General features: G+C 31.0%; 2 protein-coding genes across 4 annotated transcripts; one reads left to right on the forward strand and one right to left on the reverse strand.

Moving 5' to 3' along the window:
- Window positions 1-886: 886 nt before the first annotated feature.
- Window positions 887-3574, forward strand: LOC121117739 (saccharopine dehydrogenase-like oxidoreductase). 3 transcript variants are annotated; one of them, XM_071888440.1, is made up of 4 exons: window positions 909-1037; window positions 1568-1643; window positions 1972-2592; window positions 2668-3574. In XM_071888440.1, the coding sequence occupies exons 3-4, from the start codon at window positions 2157-2159 to the stop codon at window positions 3480-3482; spliced, it is 1251 nt and encodes a 416-aa protein (XP_071744541.1). In that variant the 5' UTR covers window positions 909-1037; window positions 1568-1643; window positions 1972-2156; the 3' UTR covers window positions 3483-3574. The 3 variants fall into 3 exon arrangements, with proteins under 3 accessions (XP_071744540.1, XP_071744541.1, XP_040568153.1); XM_071888439.1 differs by having other exon boundaries at window positions 887-1037; window positions 1460-2592; XM_040712219.2 differs by lacking the exon at window positions 1568-1643 and having other exon boundaries at window positions 1868-2592.
- Window positions 3575-6064: 2490 nt separating this feature from the next.
- Coa7 (Cytochrome c oxidase assembly factor 7) lies at window positions 6065-7762 on the reverse strand. Its single transcript, XM_040713127.2, has 4 exons — window positions 7603-7762; window positions 7386-7546; window positions 6588-6827; window positions 6065-6521 (listed from the first exon to the last, which is right to left on the reverse strand). The coding sequence occupies exons 1-4, from the start codon at window positions 7715-7717 to the stop codon at window positions 6315-6317; spliced, it is 723 nt and encodes a 240-aa protein (XP_040569061.1). The 5' UTR covers window positions 7718-7762; the 3' UTR covers window positions 6065-6314.
- Between the last annotated feature and the right edge of the window lie 14981 nt (window positions 7763-22743).

The following is a 22743-nucleotide window of genomic DNA, read 5'->3' on the forward strand; positions in this document are numbered from 1 at the left end:
TTTGCTAAATATCTTTAAATCCAACTTGAGCAATATAATTATCAAAATGATGTACTTTTTACACTTCAGTCCAACAGAAATCTCCCGTTTCTAATAAATTGACAAATAGCTTTGTAAAGTATCTTATTAGATTTGTCGAGGTCAATAAAATTTGTTGAGTTTGGTCGCTGAGACTATCACATTGTAAAGCTAAATAACATGTTACGTAGTTAATATAATAAATCTGAAACCCTTTTAAGATCACCCCTATTAACACTATCTTGAAAAGTTTCGATGAGATCTCGATCTTCGCCAGAAAATTCTACACCAGGAGTTATTGATTTCTCAGAAATCAAAAAGGTCGTGCATTCCTAATCTTTAATTTTGAAAAACTTAATGATTTAAGAGGTTATATATCCGAATTTAAAAAACAATAGATTGGCTTCAGATTTTCCATACAAAAATTAGAATTAAAAAGTAAATATATGTAATTGGAACAATTGGATAAGTGCTTAAAAATTATATGACGTTTTTATTTTCACATTTATACTTATTATTTGATTTTCATTTAATATTCTTAAGTTCCTAGTATAAATTCATTTCTTGATTTATTAAAAATATATACTTAATATTAACATAATTATATATGTTATCTTAATTGAAATAAATTTATTGAAAAATGATCTTAAATGACTTAATATATCCCTTCAATGCTACGATATTACTACATAATACTATACTTCTTTAATCTTCTTTTTTTACACTTACTAAGATATAGTATGAAAACAAGATGCAAGTCCCCCTTTATATAGTCCTAGGCTTGATATAATATTTTTTGCTTAAACAGCCATCAATTTAATAGGTTTAGTTTTTTCATCCGGATTTTAACATAATATATTATAGTAGACAAAACACAACAGCTGCGCGTCTGCTTAACTAGATCAAGTAAGGTGACTATATATAGTCTTGAAGTTTAATTAAAGTTTATTAGAAATTCGTCCATTTTTATTGTAAAAATACCCCCATGGAGGCTACAAAATTAGTATGTAATTTATGACGTGAGTAAAAATGCTCTAGCAAGCTTACCAGTATATTATTCTTTTTGATTTACACTAAAGTATTTAACGCTTTTATTTACACTCACCAGGGTTAAGACAATTTTTATTTAACTAAATTCCTAATATCCACTCCTCTATGTTTATTTAATATGTTTCCATTGAAGTCCTTCGATATTTAATTTTAAGTAAACTAAAGAAACCAACTAAATAGTGTCTACTAATGACTTACAAAATTTTCCAAAAACTGATTTCCAAAAATTTACATTACCATCCTTTCTCCCTAATATTCAAGCTATAATTTGTAACATTAAATTATCATTCATGAGGGTCTTATGATATTATGGAAAAACAATTAACATTCCACCATATTTCAATACAATCATTTACAACCATTACTTTTATAACTTGGTCCATTCAAATAGATATATAATGTCTTTGGTAACTTCTTGTGAGTGAAAAGGGATAATATAAATGTAAAATGCCATATGGCATACAATCTTTCGATTTTTTATTGATGGTTTGAGGATCAGTGATCACAAAAAGTTGAAGGAAAACTCATACGGAATGACTCGTGCAGATATTACTATTTTATCAATCATAACAGATGTGGAGTATATTATAATCAATAGGGTTGTGAAAATTGTCTGGTCTGAATCCACGTGAGGTGAATCAAAAGGCAAAGTATAATATGTTGGTCAGTTTTGACTGACGACATATCTGCTGACAGAGATCAGTGATCTTATTAATAACTATAGTTCTCCTTGCTCGTTAATACGTTAGAATTTTCAAAATAGGGAGAAATTATTAATAAGAACACTATTATCTTGCAGGTTACCAACTAAATCTTTTTTTTAAAACATGTATACTCACGAGGATTTCGATAATTTTCCCATCCCTAATTATTATCAATATTGATATATAAATAAATATGAAGAATTAAATGATTGAACCTATTGAACTGTTGCATAAATTTGAAGAAGAAGAAGATAAAATATATACATACGTAGTTCTAAGTAGAGAAGCGAGTTAAAGAGCTTACTCAACACTACAACTACCTACATACAAGTTTACATCGAATGAATCACTTCAGTATTTAGTTTATTCTTAAGTCGGTGCACCATGTCGATAGATATAATCCTTTTGGGAGCCTCAGGCTACACTGGTCAATATGTCGTTGATTTTCTTGTTGAAAATCTCAAATCCAGGCCTCAAATGAAATGGGCAGCTGCTGGACGATCGGAGTCTAAAATTCGTCGCGTTCTAGATCGCGTTGGAATTCAGGATGTCCCCATCTTAACTTGTGATACATCTGATTCTGAGTCCCTCAAGGCTGTTGTTTCACAAGGTCGATTAGTTATTAACTGTGTGGGTCCTTATAGATTTCACGGAGAAGAAGTTGTCAATGCCTGCATTGAATCTGGTGTACATCATGTTGATATATCTGGGGAGCCAGAGTATCTTGAGAAGATGCAATTACGTTACAATCAATTAGCAAAGGATAAAGGAGTGTATGTCGTGGGATCATGTGGATTTGATTCAATTCCTGCTGATTTGGGTATATAATAATATCTATAAATAATTAGGATATATCCGTCGTGAGATTTTCTTAATTCTTCCTTCTTATTCATAGGTCAAATATTTTTGAGTAATCAAATGCAAGGGGACGTAAATGAAGTAGAAACTTATCTTGAAGTCAAAGTCCCAGATGAGCAAGGACCTGTCATCAATTTTGCTACTTGGCAGAGTGCTATCTATGGATTTGCTTTTGCTGGAGCTCTAAAGCCCATCAGAAAAGCTTTGTATCCGAGCAGATTACCTTCTCTTAATCCCAGATTAAGGAATCGCGGTAATTTACATAATAGTGAAATTGTTGGGGGTTGGTGCTTACCTTTTCCGGGGTCGGATCGCTCAGTCATGATGAGAACTCAGAGGTTCTTGCATGAAAATGAACAAAAAAGACCAGCACAAATTATGTCTTACATGAAATGCAGTAGTTTGTGGGTAGCAATAAAAATCATGATAGTAGGAATTTTATTTGGACTTATGGCTACTAAAAAATTTGGAAGATCTCTTCTAGAAAATTACCCTCGTTTCTTCTCATGGGGAGCTGTTAGTAAGTCAGGACCTTCTAAGAAAATGGCAGATGGAACCGACTTTAAAGTTACGCTCATTGGAAAAGGTTGGAAAGACAAGGTCGATGATCGTTCTGACGATTCAAAACCTGATCGAGTAGTTAAGGTTTCTGTTAGTGGGAAGAATATTGGATATGGGTCCACTTGTGAACTGGTTGTTCAGTCAGCTCTTTCAATCTTGGAGGAAAGTAATAAAATGCCTGATAAAGGTGGTGTTTTTACTCCTGGTTATGCTTTTGCCAATACTTCCATTGTTGAAAGATTAACAAAGAAAGGAATTCCCTTCGTTGTTGAAAGTATAAAAGATTGCTGAATAGGTTATTTTATTTTTATTCTATTCATTCCATTTAGTGATATCTTTATTATTAACGCTTTTATGATGAAATATATATTGTTTTAATTTTTTATGTAGGTACCTACAAATAATTAATTTGAGTTATAGCAATGAAACCATAGGATAAACAGTATGTAAGATATTGTATAGTCAACAAATAGTGTTTACATGCAAAATATTGATGAGCAAATAGTTTCTTGATTGCCAAAAACAGGACAAAAATCAGAGTCGATTTGAAGGGGAGAAGGGGCAAATATTTTGATATGAGTAAACTTTAGATTTAGTAACAATTTTGTGATAGTGTGTATGATTATTTGGATCTTTTTTGGGGGGGTTTCTTTCTTTATTTTGATAAATTTTGAGTCAATTTTCAACTCTTTGTTCCATGAAAAAAACCTGGACATTTTAGGAATTTAGGACGGTTAGTCCCTCTTAAACTAGTTAGTCTCAGTACAAACCAAAGAATATATCTACAACTAAATATTTACATATATAAGAACAAAGCTTAAATTTAACTACCATTTGAGCTTATGAACACTGTTTTGAGGTACATTGGGCATAATTTTAATATACTTTAATTTGGTTCATTCCAACTATATCATTTATTAAATTAAGTAGGTATTCTATTGGTATAAGATTAGTATATAGAAATATACTAACTGTTGGCAAAATTTGACTACGGAAATTTAATCAAAATATTGAATATATAAAGAGAAATAATTTTATGTTAATAGTAGAACCAAAAATGACACTAAATTTCTTCATAATCAATAAATATTGTAATCACAAATACTCAAACACACTCAATGATATTTTTTTTTTCTCTTGAGGATTATTCTATTATATTAACAAATTATTTCTTATTCAATCCTTAACCAAATGGTAAAAAGCTCTTGACAGATTTCGTTATTTGTTTTTAGGATTTATTAAAGGAGAAAAGTTCGATTTAATTTGAGATTAAGAGCATTTAAGGTGACTAAACGAGGAGTCGTTTTTTATGGCTATATAACATAATTCATTCAGTTCTTTATCGACACTCATCTATGCAAGATATTCAATGAAAAATGTTAAAATGTCGATATTTGGCAATGGGGATCTGTGCATAATTTTTTGACCTTTTGCTTGTTTTTTAATGACATTATGCACTGATTCTCTAGGCTAATGACAATTCCACAATCAATAAATGTATTTCCGAGCATGTAAGTATTGATATTTTGTACACATTGTTCATACTAAATTACCTGTAATCCAATACTTTATGAAGAAGAAAAAACGAATATGAAATAAACGTTAAAAATCTTATTTTGAGTTGTAAAAATGTGTAACCAAAATTGATCCTCCCAATATTAGAATGATAAATTTTATTTGAAAGGTCATATTGGAGCCAATGTAAGTATCTTAAATAAATAAAAAAGTTATAAACTATAGCTAAAGTTAATAGGTTTCCTATTTTTGAATAGATAATTATTATAAACATTGCCTTTAAATAGAAGAGATTATACTACAACATTCAAACTTGAAGTAAATGGTAATCAACCATCTGGAAGAAGATTTACAATAAGCGAAAAACTTGTTAGAGATAGGAGAACAATCCCATTCCTGCGTTAGCGGAGTTGTTCTTTGGTAATTTTAAGGATGAAGAATTCAATGGTTTTAAATAACTTAATTAGTTTAATGTTCTTTCTTGTTATGAATAATGATATTTTTACTGATTTACTGATGATTACTTTGTATATTTTTATTTTTACTTATACTAATAAAACACAGTATTAAGATTATCTTTAAATAAGACTTACTTATTAGACCTTGACGAACACTTATTGCAGCATTCTTTTGAATTTGATATGAAGACATAGCAAGCCATTCAGAGTAAAATTAGTTATTAACAAAGTATTAATCGAGTCAATATTTTGAGGTCTTGTGACTCTAATTCATCTCACGATCAAAGACTTTTAAACACTGATTAAAATAGCTCAAACTTTATATTTCTTCATTTAAAAAAAATAAAAATGAACATGTTTGGACCACGTCCGCATAACATTTCGAAAGAAAAAAAGAACAAATCTGATGTCTGATAATTATGGACTTAAAATGAACGCGAATGGAACCTGGAGGATCAATGAAAATATTCTAAGAGTTGACTTGAAGTATAGGAACTTTTCTCGCCTCTAGACTAATCAGTATAAATAATTCCATCTTTAAAAAATTAAAATAGATGGGAGTTTTGGAAAATTAAATCATCAGCATCAATTCTTATAATTTTAGTAAAATAGTAACACACAAAAATATATAGATATTTACGTCCTAGTTTAAATATGTAAATAGTACGGGTAAACTTGTTTAATTTTATGTCAACTCTATTTGTTTGAGGTAGGTATAAAGCACGACACTTGATGGCCAAGAGTATTATTTTTTCTTAATCTGTAAATTGCTATGTACTTAAAAAGTGAAGCATATAACTAGATTTTGATATTTTCAACAATTTTTCTATTACCTTTTCTGAATTATTTAATTTAACAACAATATATATAATAAAATCGTTAATAAGTAATACACATACATGCTATTATAAGATTAAAGCTAATCTTTTCAAGAATATTTGTATTTATATGTATATAACTATATAACCTTTATAAACCAGACAATACAAACATGTAAAAGGCATCATTAATTTGTGAAGTTAAAAAAATCCTCACTACAAAAACAATCTTTGAGGATACACTTATAAGATATATATATTATGAAAAGTTACATTGACCTACACAACACACTAAACGAATGAATTTAGGGATTAACTATAACTGATATTCTTCATTTTCCGAACTCTAAATTTCCATCTGGATTTTTTATTTCATTAATAAAAGCATCAAATTTTTTTATATACACCTCTGATTTTTCACTATCTTTAGCTACTCCGCCAAGACCAAGTTCATATACCCTCGCCGCATTAAAGCAGGCTTGAAAAACCTTTCGATCACATGCTTTTTCTGCATACTCCAATCCTTTTGGTATGTCTTCCTATAAAAACAACACAAACAAAATACACCCAGCTTCATCGTTAATTATGATTAAAAAAATACGTACCTTGACATGATTATCAAGACCAGTTAAAAAGAAGGAGGAATATATGTGGCAGGCTTCTCCAATTTCTCCACCATCACAAGCTTTTTTGAGATCTTCTAACCCTTGCTGAAAATCAGGAAGTGAGTCTTTAAAAGGGTATTTCTTTGAACTTGGATTAAGTGTTGCCACAAAACCGGCTCGATGACAACCTGAATACCAATTCATGTCGCAGGATTTTCTAAGATACCGAAGTCCGTCATTCTGAAAAAAGATTTTAAAGTCCCTTCTGTTAGATATTGATGAATTTTGGTTACGATATGATACCCAAAATTACATAATTATTACATATTATAAGTCATTGCAAATTAGTGTCAAAAACGAATATTGAATAAATAAAACATTCAATGTCAATTATCTATCTATATTAAAAAAGCCAAGTTTTCTGTTTCTTTATTTGTCTGGGGAGAACCCATTTTTAAGAACGAGTGTGGCTAGATACAGTACCTCATATTAAAAAAGAAAAGAGAAGGAGATAGATAGTTGATTGTAAACCCTAAGCTTTTTAGCAGTATTTTGTTGGTGGAAATCTGGACAATTATTTTTTTTTACACAAGCTGTTATCATTATTCTCGAAGAGATAACATTTAAGTATTGAGTAACTATGTGTAGACACAAACAAAGCTAGGGTAACATTGATGATTTATTGGGGAAGTATCTTCTAAATAAATAAAGCAACTTTTCTATGACCATTGACTCCAAATAACTCCGGGCAATGCCGGGTTATCGTTAGTATTTAATATAACTGAAATAATAACTCACCCAGTCTATTCCACAATTTGCTTTGTTATTAACTCTATAAAGACCCGCAGTTTCACAAGATGCAGGGAAATCCCGTTTATCACAGTTTTGTTTATATGTAAGATAAGCCTGCTTCTGATTTCCTTCGATGGCTTGTAGAAAATCACCGAGAAGATGACAAACTTCAAACAAGACTTAAGACATAAAGTATGTGACAAGTGAATACTTCGTATAATACCTTCTGCCTTTTTCTCCTGATAGCAACCAAATCTGTACTCCACTCCCAGATTATTTAAATACTCAAGAACTTCAGATCGATTCTCAAAATCGACATTACTTCCTAAACCAGACATTTTCTGACGTACTAGTCCGACTTTTTGAAATAAGATTAACGCTTGTAAATATTTACATTACATAATAATATGTTATTTTTATATTCAGTCACACCAAATGTAAGATAAAGAATAGCCAAATTCTATTTGAGCAACTTTCTATTTGGCCAATATGAACTATACATCTTCCTAGCCACCATATCTACAGATTTTTAATAATATTGTCTATTATATTTTTAAATTATAGAATTAATTATAATTTATTAATAGCAAAACAAACAGAGCTGTTATGATTTGTTACAGTCGAAGATTATTTCATAATTTAAGTAGTTCTTGAAGTATTTACCAATGTTGGCGTATAACCCGTTGCAACCATTACGGATGCATATAACTCAAACAGAAAATTCTATATGAATGAACTAGGAAATGGAATTTTTCCTACACATATACTGAATCCTCTTTCCACTTTCGAAAGAAAATTATTTAGGTTGTTCGATTCGGTACATATCTTCAAAAAAAAATTATAACAACTTTACTAGAAGACGAAAATTATCATGTCTATCTTTTGAAAATGAGGATGTTATTCTTGAAGCCCAATTTGGGAATCTGAGCCAAATCTACTACATGGAGCTAGGCCAGGGATTGAAGTTAGCTCACAAGCTTAATCATAAAGTAATTGCTCCTCAACCAATTGAAAAGTGTAATGTTGATATTTCTGTAAGGATTTTTCAGGAGTCCACTCTGAATGTACTTAACCATTATGTGTCGAAAGATGATCAATTCAGAAGCTTCAAACGCAGTAATAATCATCTTCTGAGCAGCACTTTCTTTAATGAAATTGCATCAAAAAAATTTAATATGTTTGCAAAAAAAATGATGTGTGAAGCAAACCGCCATCTTCATGTAAATAAAAAAAGGAAAAGTGCTTTCAAAAATTCTTCTAATACTAAAAAAAAATTTCAAAACTGAAATCAGATTGAATGGTGAATTAGCTCCTTTTTTTTCAATGTCATTTGTATATTGAACATATTATATTTGTTTCATTATAAAATTAAGTTCAATTAAAATTATGTGTCAAGTTTAAAAATTAAATTTTTAATTAAAGCTGTTAAAGTTTCAATTTACTGCATTTACTTTATTAATACAATAAATGATAAATCCATTTGCACTCTAGTAAAAAAAAGCGCAAGCCAAAAGAAGATATCGTTCCATTTTCATTTCAGTGTTCTCTGTATAAGTCTTCCTCAGTGAAGTGCAGGTTAACTTATCTTTTGCTACGACTAGATAAGTCTGAGTTGATTATTATTATTATTTTTTATAACTAGTTGAATCAAAGTTAATTTGGATTTCTATGAAAATTAACTAGTTAAGTTAAGTTAATTAACTTTAGAGTAATTTAAGTTAAATTATCTCACCCAACCTAGGTTAAGTTAAAATTAATATTGATATAAAAAAATAACTATTTAAGTTAGTCCATTGAGAAATTTAACAAGATATTATAGTAAAAATGTTTCTGTCGGTCTCTCTGGCTGAAACTTTCTCCACTTCCAATAGAACAATCAAGAAAAAAAATACAAATTCAAGTTACTACTAAAATGGAAGTCAAAGACAACTTAAATTTTAGATTTTTGAGTTTCTATCTAATTTTAAACTATAGGTAAAATTTGATTAAATATCGGAGATAATATAAAAATGGCATTTTCTACGACACTGAGAAAATATTTTTTTTATCGATTTGATATGAAATGACCCAGTTGAAATGTTTAATGAAATAGATAGTGTCGACACAGTGTTTAACTAAATTATTTGAGAACTAAAGGTTACTTAAAGACAGTTTTTGAGTATTTAAACTTAGAATAACAAAATTAATTTAATTTTAACTAATTAACTTAATCTAGTTAAAATTAAGATTAGTATAGAAGAAATCAATTCCTCAATTTTCGTAATCATCTCTTTTGGTTCCCTATAAAAGTCTTTCTACCTTTCACATAAGCTATGACGTTATGAATTGCAACCACAATCTCAACTTTATTTGACCTCACAATATACTGAAGCCTTGAAACTGGAAGCTTCTTATGATTTACATAAGGATAAAAGATGAACTCGTACTCTAAAACAACCTTAATTGGATATCTGACAAATTATTGAGTTTATCAAGAGAGTGAAACGCGTCTATTTGTTCATTTAATAATTCCAATGATTTCCTGTGTCTTGTTTCTGAAGATACCCAATTCATATTTCACCTTTAGCATGATTAAAGAGTGTGTTTTGGGTACAAATATTGATGAAACTACATATATCTTTTTTAAGATTGTTTCTTTTAATAGTCCGTGACATGTAAAACGGTAGGATTTGTTATCTGATATGTTCTTCTTCAATATCCAATCAAAAAATGTAATTACCCCAAACTTGGATTCTAGTAGGTGTCTAATCATTTCTACATATATCTTTAACCCATAGCTTGCAAAGATTTCGGAATGTCATTTTCTCTCCTGCAGCTTACGATATATAGCATTGATCAGAGTAGGGACAAAATCCTTATATTGTAAGTCCACGTAAAATATCAGGTCATGTGTAAGTCCTTGAATATTTTCATTGAATCCTCCGATTTTATTCTTAGGAGCCAAATTCGAGTTGTAAGACCTAGCTATGGAGTATGGAGTCTAAGTCAAGTTTTGAGTTTTTGATTGTGATATTGTCTTCAAAATATGGACTGAAAAAATCTTATTAAATAATTTTTGATGGTATCATATAATCTTTAAACTTGACATGTGCATCCGGAAAATAGTAGTAGTTAATATCAAATTCTACGATAATTTTCCTTTTGTCTTATTTTCGAAAAATACCTATGTATTTATGCTGTACATGATAAATTTTATATATTCTGTAAATCAATAAGTAATTTGTAGAACAGTTTCCATTCCACCTGTGTGGCCATATGCCCCTCATTTCTTTACAATTTATATAGTAACGAAAAATCTTTTGGGAAATAGCTAATTCTAATAAATAAATTTGATTTGGGCTCAGAGATAGGCTCAAAAAATAAAACGAATGATATTTCAAGTTCCTAACGACTGTTACGTTCCAGACTTTGTCATTACAAAATGTTCACAAATGTTCAATAGAATAAGTTAATATTTTAAATGAAGGAAACAAAAAATCCTAGAGATTTCTTAGATATTTCCTAGTCTTCTTTCAATTAATTCAGACATAATTGTAAAAGTCCTTACTTTAGCTATTCTCTAACCAACAGGAGGATTTCATCGACACAGGTTATATGTATTTGGAGATTTAACGTGAACAGCAAATTGATCATACCTAACCAAAAGAAGTATATAAATGTATTAAATGATTCCTTAGAAAAATATTTTTAAAATACAATTTCAAAGGTCCTTGATGGTGATATTAAGGTAACTCTCATAAAATTGACTACTATTCTTGTATCCTGTCTTTCTCCTATAAATTGAGAGTTGAATATAAATAAACTGGAACCAATAAATTATTCTGAATAATGCCCCAAGTTATATATTTTATGAAATTGTTAATATTGATTGATTTAATTATATGGGTTCAATTCGGTTTCTTTTAATTGAGAAGTAAAGGTTAAATGTATCACAATTTCACAATTTAGTGTATTATAGAATGGAAAGTCTATATATCAAATAGTACACCTTCACACCAATGTAGATAATATAGATGTACATGGTCCCTAGGATATCTTTGTTTTGTAGAAGGTCTAATTACCCCCCTCCCTCACCCCAGAAATTGAAATTAAATGTCGTTATAATTAGTAAATAAACATATATTACCCAGCCAACACATAACGCATATTAACGAAAGAATATGGTTAAATAAAGGTTGGTTAGAACTTTACCAGAAACTAATGTTACATTTATTTTGACTCATGGTTATAAAAATAACGAATAGATTCTTCGTTATTTTGATAACCATGAGACAACTAATAATAACATTGACCGATCATACTTAAGTTATTATGACGTTGTTTCACGGTTATGAAAATAACAAAAAAGCTTAGTTATTATAACTTTGGATCATGATTATTAAAGTATCAACCCCAAAATCGATGATATGATATAATGAACGATTACACAAGTATATACTACTCAATTGCGCATTTGCTAAAAACTTTTGTACTTTACTCATTTTTTTGTGCTAAACCCAAATCTGGCATCTACTTTTCGATTTGAGCATCCAATTCGGAGAAAACCGTAACTATACAAATATAGACATTTGTCCAATTATTATATGATTGATCCTCTGCTTGAGTGAAAGATAGAGGAAAAATTATAAAAATGACTTTTTTCTACACTAATTCAGGGGGGAAATATCAGTTTTTAATCATTCCGTTGACTGAAATCAAGAATAATCCAAGAAAAGGACGAAAAATGTCGAAAATGAAAATGTTTACGAAACGCTCATAATGCAGGATTCATTCGTCTTTGATAATTATCAAAGTGAATTCTTTAGCAGATTTTAATAATGATAAATAATATTTAATTCTAATAATTATCAAAATAAACTTCTATCATCGTAATCGGTTTAATTAACTTCTGCAACTATTCCCATCCCGGGTTGTAAGTTTATAAATATATATATGATTGTATGTGTGTAGGATAGCTTAAACCTATATCCAGGCAAGCATGCTGTTGCCTAAATATATTATTTTCTTTGATTAAAACACACAGACAAATAGACAACCAAATGTATTAGGTACACAAAAATTCTACGGGTGCTCGTACCACCTAACGCCCTTACTATTCATTTCATATTTGTCGCTTTGAAGCTATTCTTTAGCTGCATCAATCATTATTCATAAATTATAAATAATGATTGATAATACTGGTTGAACAGCTTGAACCAAAACAACAAGAATCCATCAGAATTCGTGAGTCTTACCATGAGGATTCCTTATTGTTATAGGCAGATACTGAGCCTGAGAATAGGATGACAATTGTAATACTGTTAAGTAAAAGTGTTTCTCCTGAGATTATTGAAGATATAAATACTATTGAGTTCTCTAATGATTACCGTTGAGGATAGTGAAGTGCAAAACTCACTCAATAATTTTTTCAACACTGGGCTTTGAAACACCATATTAAACACTCGGCACTTGATTATCTTCTTGTTATTTATTATTTATATTATATTAATATATATATGTGTTATTCTTGTATGAATACATAAGTTATAATTAATTCAGACTTGGTGTTATATGTACTTGTATATGATGGTAATGTTTTTAATTTAATGAAATATAATATTGTGGTACGTAATATTCTGGGTATTAGAAAGCGTTTTCATTACAATAGGGTTATTAAGGAGTAGAGCTCAACCATTACACAACTAAGTAATAACGTTAGATCAACGTTATTTGAAAGTTGTTTTTAACCACCAAACAACTATGAGATAACGTTCGATTAACGTTATTTGAAAGTTGGTTTTAACCAATAAGATAACGTTAATACCACGCTTAGACAACTTTCCTGCACAACTATGTATTAACTATAGAGGAACCAAAATTAACGTTTACATGACGTTTAGATAACTTAAGGCTTACGTTAATACAGCGTTATATCAACGTTAAATTGCTGCTTGGGTAGTTGAGAAAAAAATCGTGAGGATACTCAGCTTATACATTATAATTTATTGAAAAAGTATGAAATATTAAGGGAAAAATAGTAAGGATTTGGATATTTCTTTGCAATTAAAACCATGTTGGTTGTGAAATCAATATGAAATTTTGCATGTGGCTACTTAATTATATGTTAAGCCATATAGATATGTAAGATGTAAATTTGAAGGTATGACTCACTAATTTGAATAATTTATATATACCTAATTAATAGAACCAATTCCCATCCGTATGGACTATAAATATATGTGTTACAACAGCTCTAAATTCATTTAGAAAAATTTGTCTTTTTGCGGAGAACTCATTTTTAAGTGTGTGCTTAATATCTCATAACTGTAGGATCTATGAAATAACAATTTAACAACGAGTGTGTGTAGTCATATGGAAAAAGAGTACATATCTACATATCTAATTTAAGCTAAGTTAATCGACCTCTAATAACTTCAAGCAATGCCGGGTACTCTCACTAGTTTTATAAAATATGAAAGAAGACGAGCTCAGTCATGAAATAAGTGAGAAACGTCAGCTGTACTATTATAGTGACAATAAATATGAAATAAAAAGATGAAATTGAGTTACGATATGGAGTTAAAAAAAAATTCAAAAAAAAAAGTATATGTAATAAATTTGTGCCTAATTATTCAATTTTAATACATTTGAATCACGTTTTCGGTCTATTCACTTTAATTATCATTTAAGTAAGCAGTCTCTTGCCATTATTGCACAGTAGACTCAATTTCTAACTAAAAATATTCTATAACGACAAGTGGTGCGTTCGGACCTGCCTATTGTAATTTTAGGAGTGTCCGAAACATTACTACTTTATCTCTTCTCATGATGCTGAAAACAATTTTTGAATATATATACAGGGTGTCCACGATAAATTGGAACTACTTTAAACTTCATCCAGATCCATAATGTGGATATTCGGGGTTAAATCATACTAATATAAAAGGTTGCGTGAACAATACACTATAACTTCCACCACAATTGTTTTGATAACAAACAATAGTCATCATGGAACAAGCAAGGAGAGACGCCATTCTCGAATTGGCTCGCGCGAGACACAAACCCTCTGCTATCTACAAGCTTCTTAACTACCCCAAGACTACGGTGTCCCGGGTCTTCAATGCCTGGGAGGTTGAGGGAAGGTCTGCCGCAAGGCCCACAACATGAGAAGTGACCGAATCCGCACTCCCTGCTTCCTTGAAGGCCTCCGGAAGTCCATCAAGGCTTCGCCGGGTACTTCCTTGTGCAGGTTGACCAAGAACCGTGGAGCGAGCAAGCAGCTGGTCTCCAAGGATGTGAATGAGGACCTCGGGCACAGGTCACACCGAATGGCCAAACAACACATCCTCACGGCATCCATAAAGGCCACCAGGCTCACCAACGGTAAGCGTCTCCTCAATGACCAGAAGAGCCATGGAGGAAGAATCATCTTCTTCTCCTACGAGAAGAACTGGACTGTTGACAGAAGCTACAACGTCCAGAATTACAGGTGGCTTGCCAAGGAGAGAGAAGAGGTCCCTGCGGTCTTCACCACAAAGTTCCCGGCCTCCGTGATGACCCTGGGTGTCATCTGCAGCACCTTGAGGTTATGCCTCCTTCCTTCTTCAATCCCAAGGAAAGGGTTAACGCGATAAGGTATTGGAAGTCATGGAGGAGTTCGTTATTCCCTGGATGAAGGATACGGCCGACGGGAGGGATTTCATATTCCAACAAGACTCAGCGCCCGCACACATCGCCATGAGGACCACTAACCTCTTCAACTCTCACGACATCACTTTCTGGGATCGCAACACCTGGCCCTCCAACTCACCCGACATCAATCCGTGTGATTACTACTGTAGGGGTAGTTGGAGAGGGAGGTGTGCAAGGTCAGCCACAAGAGCATCGTGGCCCTGAAAAGCTCCATTACGAGGGAGTGGAATGCTGTCGATTCTGCGGAAGTCATCAGGGCATGCAAATCCTTTAGGGGTAGGATGGAAAAGATGGTGGCTGCTGAGGGAGGACATGTTGAATAAATTTATTGTTTAATATCATGTCTAACTTTTTCATATTAACAAATACACTCCAAATTCCATTTTTATCAAGCAGGTTGAATTTTAAGATAGTTCCAATTTATCGTGTATATGTATATATATTCAAAAACTTTTAATTTATTTTTTGGTTGGCTACTTATGTAAATAAAATAAATATATAAGAATATACCTAAACTAGTCATGACTTTAGAGAAAAAAACTCGTAAAAATGCATAACTAAATCATTGTTAAAATTATTTGCAAAGGAATAATGAATTCAACTGCTACGAAAAGCTTTATTGCTATAAATGAAATTGTTGAGTCTTGTTAGTTATGCTTAGGGATAGGATTTAAGGAGATTACTCGAAGAAAGTGGGAGCGATACTTGTTCGGTAACTAAATAAAGACACTTGTTAATATTAACTGCCCATTACAGGATTTTGAGGTGAGAAAATTAATTACTGCTAAAGATGTGATTTTAGCGTTCCACGTTATAAAAAAGTTCTCGTTCCGTTAATTGAACGGGCGTTACGCTGAACGCCGATAAATTTTGCGTTCCGTTCACATGCCTGCTTATAAGTTATAACTCTTCAACTTACTCTCAGTCCTTCGTGCGCACACGCACTCGTGGTTATACTTTGTACTTATATGTTTTCTCCTCAATAATTAAAGAATAATGATAACATCTTAAGTTCTGTTAACTGTTCCGTTTGCCGACAACAAAAACTTATACCCTAAGAAAATGTATGCGATTTACAACACTAAATGTAATTTATACTGATCAGTGATAGCAGATATATTGTTTCTCAAAGTTACTGTATGTCCTTATGATCTTTTTACGCTCACCTCAATTTAGATAATATTTTCATACCTAAACATGCATAATAAATTTTATCATCGAAGTAAATATTTGAAGAAATCAAAAGATTTTTCCAGGTGGTGGTTTTCACCAAGAAAACAAGACTAATCGTCCAAGGAAATACTATTGCATTACATATACATATTATATAGATATAATTGTAGAGTGACAATTTCCTGACATGTAATTATAAAAGGGTTTATAATACATTAGAATTGATGGAGGAGAATTTGCCTTTGATTAATATCATCCATCATGAAACAAAGGTCTGCAAACATTCGACTCTCTCAATTTTGTAGTACATATGTAGTATTAGTTGTTGTTGAGCGAGTGTTTTATTATTTTTATTCCCTGGACATCTGTGTGTTTCATGTCTTTGCATTGTTTGAGATCATTCAATATGAATTACGGGAAATTCATTTAATTGAAGGAGAGTGCTGGAGGGGTGGACTGGGTAGTCATTCCTTCACCCTCTCTATTTAGACATGGAGCTTTATACATATATATTATAAGAACATATCATGTATAATTGATAGACCACATATGTTTCCTCCCACCAAATAGTAGCTCATTTCTTTTACCAAGAAAACATCGCAAATACACAAAGCTTTGACCATCAAAAAAAAAATATATATTCCTCTTCAAAAAGTGCTTAAACTATTAACAACATACATTAACTTAGAAATAATGCTCAAATCATGCTTTCTATACATTCAAATAATATATCGAAAGAAAAAAGTAATAATTGGGCTTCAAAATTGATTTTAAAGGAGGGGTTTTCCACGATGGAACTTGAACCGTTTCAAAAATTCTTTAAAGATGATATTTTTTTAAGTATGAATTTGTTTGTTTATCTTGTTTATTTTTGTTGAACTATTTAATATCAATTATGAGCAGATGGGCAAATAACCCTTCACTATTAAGTTGTATCTCTATTTCCTTTGCGTGCATGATTTGCTACACAACACGAGTTCAGAAATATATAATTAAAATATCCTATAGTTATTTCACTTTTTTATTAATATAAAGAGATGTATACCCACACAGGGTTACCATATGTTGTATACAGAATTGTGATATTTTGAGTCATGTCCGTATTGAATAAATTTTCCATCCATCAATCAGTCATACTACCTGAGAAGGCTTAGATATTTAGTAGAAAATGAGCGTCACTCATGTTTTACGTTCATTTGTGAGTGTCTGAACAGGGGGAAATATAACGATTAACGAAAAAAATATTGGAATTTTGCAATAATTTCTTTGGTCCTTTTTATTGTTCTCCCATGAGATTTTTCAGGATCCAGGATCAAGTGATGAAACGATGACCACGTGATCAATAAAATTAGGAAAAAAATTGTTCACAATAGCAAGCTGAGATTTTCATGAATTACCTGATAACTTACTACGCAACCTCTATGAACTCACAAGGTGAATACTGAGAAGGGCGAAAAAGTTGAATACATCAAAAGGAAAAATGATAAAATAACCTTATGACATTGTTACTAATGTTGAGACTTGGTCCAAGACCGATTGATTCCCCCCTCCCCCCCAATTTGGTCTTAAATAATTTTTTGTAGACAGATTTGAAAAAGCTATAGATCCAAAACGCAATCTCGGACGGTAAACTGAGATATAATTTTTTTGACAAAGGGGAATGATTTTTGGGTCTTAATCTATAGATTTGATTGTCTCCCCTATCCCCTAATCCATGAGTTGTAAAAATATAATTTATGTTACACATTTAACTTTATTGCAGGTCGATGTTCACAACTCTGAAACACACGTGACATCATCAACAATTCATCTATAAAATCGCTCTAGACTGAATTTTTCTTTGATAGCTGTCTTGAGTAAACTTCTTTAGTTCGGTCCACTAAAAATCATAACCAAAATAAAACAATAGTTTTTAACTCAAAAGTGACAACTGGAAAACAAAAGAGTTTTTTCGTAGCAAAATAAAATTTGACTAATTTTGATCGGGTGGTCATCTCTTCTAGTCTTGGAGACTGCCACGGAAGATTTCACCCTATAAGGTACAGAAGGTTTGACTCCCTGACATTATTTATGTTACCTAGAATATTGGTTTTTTTTTATGTCAGCCTGACCACCTCTGCTAGGTCTGGCCTCCAGATCCCTGAAAATAACCTCTCGACGGGTTTTTTAACCATAAGGTACGTGGACAAAACTTGCACCAATTTACAGTACTATGACAGGATATTGTAAAAACCAAGACTGATTAAAAAATTCAGTCGGAAACCCCCCACAATGTACAACAAAACCCGTAAAATTTACATTTTTTTCACCCCCAAAGGTACATAGACAAAATTTGCATCAATGTATAGCAGCACTATGTCAGGAAAGTATAAAAAACTAAGACGGACAAAAAAAAATTCAGTCGGAAAAGTGAGGTCAGACCCCCCCCCTCAAGTTGCCGCAAAAGAGTTTTATTTTACGGTTTATTTCAACCCATAAAGTACATAGACAAAACTTGCATCAATGTATAGTAGAATTTCAGGGCATTATAAAAAACAAAACTGTTAACCAATTTCTGTCTCGAAAAATTAAGTCAGACTCCCCAAAAGTATCCCCTCCCCCTAAATTCAAACAATATGTTGATAATTCAATGTTCCCGATGACATAAGTAATGTCAGGGAGTCAAACCTTCTGTACCTTATAGGGTGAAATCTTCCGTGGCAGACTCTCGGTCTATTCGTTTATAAAAAAAATATTAACGAAGAATGGAAAGAAAGCAACAATTTTTTCAGAAATGAACAAATGAACAGAAAAAGTTTGAGCGGATCCCAGCTTATAATTAATCTACAACACGAGGAATAACATGGCCTCGACAAATCAGTTTTTTGCATTCAAACAGCAAATAACTCATAATATAACAATCACCCATTATACGAGTATAAGACTGTGAATTAAAACATCTGGGCCTTTCTCAATATCGGAAAAGTATGTGCGTATGCTATGTTTAAGTTTTAACACATCCTTAAAAGGAAATAATTGGATAATATTAAATCCGAAATTTATTTCATCGATTAATTATATAACATGTAAATAAAAAAATAATTATTTGTGTTGGGTGGTTTCAGCCTGAAATCCTAACCAGTCTGAGACTGCTATGACTTTTAGTTGGCCAAACTAAATCCATCCTTTAAAAAAGTTCGGTTTTACCTGTTCGCGAAGAAAAATTATGTCTAGATCGGTCTCAAAGAAAAAATTGGTCTGAATTGATCTCATTTGAAATTTGGTATAGACGTCAGCTGTGTATCAAAATGGTGAGCATCGATCTACAATAGCAACTTAAGAAGTTTAAGAAGATGTTGTATAAATCATATTTGTACAACTCATAAATCAGGGTAGTAGGGGAGAAAATCGGTTCATAGATTGAGACCAAAAAATCGACCCACCATAAAATTTCGGTCTACATTCTGAGATCGCGGTTTGGACCGGAATATTTGTCCAAATTGTCGTAGAAAAAAAATCCATTCAGATCAAACTGAAAAAAAAACAACCCAAGTCCTAGTGCCAACACTAATAATTATTCATTCCATTTTTTGAAATTTGTAATTAATTAGGGCCGAGTTTGATAATGAAGATGTAATTTGTGAAATATTTCTTTAAAGATGGTTGAGCCCACGTTTATCATTTCTATATTTTGAATTTAATATTTATCTTGAATATATATACATACATATTATTATAAATAGCATAAACTAACGAGATTTATGGTGTATATACCTTTTCTCCTATTTATATCCCCATATAAGTTGTAAACAATATAATTACAACTATATATTATTACTGTTCGTTTATTTTCTTTTAAACTTAATTAAGAAATGATATTTTTTAATGCTATATATGTACATATATAATTATTCACAAAATTAATGATGGCTAAGATTGGAGAGTTTATTACTTTTTACTACAATTGGAGATGTTTTAAAAATAATTAATATTCGAGTATTTGTCTTTTTAAATACATTATATTTTAGCGGACAATATATTATTTAATATTTCGAATAATTTGGAATAAAAGGATGTGGATAAGGGAATCAAATTATTATTCCATTGTGATTTCGTATACATACTAACAAAGGATGGAACAGACAAAATAAACGAATACATTAGTCATCATAAGTAACATAGCTGCGCTCACTAAATAGATCATAGAAATAATGATTATTATTATTTGAAATTTGTATATTTTGAAAACTTTTAGAGAAATTAAATCCAAAATAATGTCGATAACGATTTCTACCAAATATAAAAATATAAATGTCTTTAAATAACTGGGGAAAGAACAATAATAGAAAATATTTAATTAAATAATTAAATATCTACTATTTCCAATGCTCCATTCAATTTTGATATTTTTTTTAATCTGTAGACAAATCTTTCTTATTAATTTTTTTTTCTGTAACAAAGTTTCTCATGAATACAGAGAGCATTTTCATAGCGATTATGTTTGTTTTGTTACGTCAACTATGATTAAATTTGCATTCTTAATTGATATTATAGTTGTTTAGTCTTATAAATTTAGCTCTATTTACTGAGTTGTGGCAGAAGCAAATACAGATTGATGGCTTTATGAATATATAATTAATCTTTGAAGGATATTGTTTTCCCAAATTTTGTCTTAGAAATTGGTTAGAAATATAAGTACTATACGAGGGTGATCTGAAGAGTTTCCGACCTAAACGTGAAGATGGCCGCACTTGTAAATAAAAGTTAGTCGCATCTATTTAGCATCTGTTGTTAGTTACTTGCCAAAGTTTCAGCCAATTAGGATGCGCAGTATTTGGAGCGAGTTGATGTGAGTCTTGAAAATGGACCAAATCAATTATCGAGCTGTCATTAAATATTTGTTTTTGATAGTGGTACCTTTAAATAGATTAAAACAATAGTAGAGATGTAAAGGCTTATTGTGTTAAAATTTGACGGCTATGAATCAATTCAACTCGGAGTAATTGATTTTTTAAAAACAAAAAGTGTCTCGTGAACAATTATTTTGCAGAGAAAAACGCCGAGTACTGTTAGAATGGATTACAGAGATTGGAGCATCGCTGGGAGATTACTTGTAGGATTACAAGGAGACTATGTTGAAAAATAAAAATAAATATTAAAAAAAATGAGTTGTATCATTGTTAGGTCGAAAACTTTACAGACTACCTTCTGATGTAAAATTTCTGATGGTGCAAAGCAATATTAAATTTTTTTTTTTTTTTTTCATTTTTTTTTCATAACCCAGATGACTTGTTTTACATCCCGGGGCATGCAACGGTCTAACATTTTCACATAAATTAAAATATAAAGTTTAATATTTTTAAGAGTGAAACAGCTCATTCGAATAATATATTAACAAATCCATTCAAGGGAGTAAGACAATTAATTTATAGAAAATGAGAATGTCATGACGACTAATGTATAGGACATGTTTTGCACCGATAATTATAATGTGTCCTGTGCCCTCATCTGTTTTATTTAAATCTTTCTTTAGCTTCTGATGATATCATTAGTATACCAGTAGACTATGAACACAATACATCTTAATTAACTTATGTTCTGCTTCAAAGTAAGTTAATTTTTCATTTACATTATAGTATTTAACAGTTATTCCCAACCTTTTCATCACTCTGGAGTCCCTATGCGTAATTTTTTGGGAGTGGGAGCAATTAATTTTAACCGAACGTTTGGTTCTAGGATTTTTTTAATATCATTGTTTTGGTGATTTAAAAAAAGAAAATATTTCCTTATAACTTGAATACCCATGCAGAGCATTAGGGCTCTTCGTAGCTCCGATGTGGGATTACTGGTTATCAGATATTTCACATTCAATAGTTTCATATATTAGTAAGAGATGGATCAACAAGATAGTTACAAGGAGGAATGATATCTTTCCATTTAGCACTATTATCTTCTACACACTGATAAGGGGAAGGCTAAATCCTTCAATGTGATCAGCCTTGATTTAATGTAGTCGAAAGTGGTCTGCTGTGTAATATTATTTGACGTATGTTGACTGAATATTAGATATTATTCCATTTTCGTTTAACAAAACTTAAAAATTTACCATATTCAATTTTTTCAGAAAATGTAACATCTCTTCAAACAATCGAGATACTTAGAAACAAGATATACCTATCCTCTTTTTTTCAAACATGCCAGATATATTTGACTAAATTATTCTTTTACTCTTGCCGAGAGAACATATGTGAGGCAATTACAAGAAGGCAACATACGATTGTTTTGGTAAAAGTAAGTCGATGTTCGTTTATAATTCTTCGTATAATGTTCTACAACTTCTATTATAGAAATATTTTAATTAACCCTCTCTGTGTAAATTAGGGTTAATTATTATCAAAATATACAGCTAAAAAATAATCTAGCTATAATAGTTGGTACAGCTGAACATATTGAGAGGTGCATTTATTATAACTGCGAGGAATAACAACAAGTTTTGTTAGATCTGAGTTGAACTGCAAAAAATTTCAAATTTCACCAAAAT

The sequence above is a fragment of the Lepeophtheirus salmonis genome, chromosome 5, assembly GCF_016086655.4.
Source record: "Lepeophtheirus salmonis chromosome 5, UVic_Lsal_1.4, whole genome shotgun sequence".
In the NCBI taxonomy this organism is placed as follows: domain Eukaryota; kingdom Metazoa; phylum Arthropoda; class Copepoda; order Siphonostomatoida; family Caligidae; genus Lepeophtheirus; species Lepeophtheirus salmonis.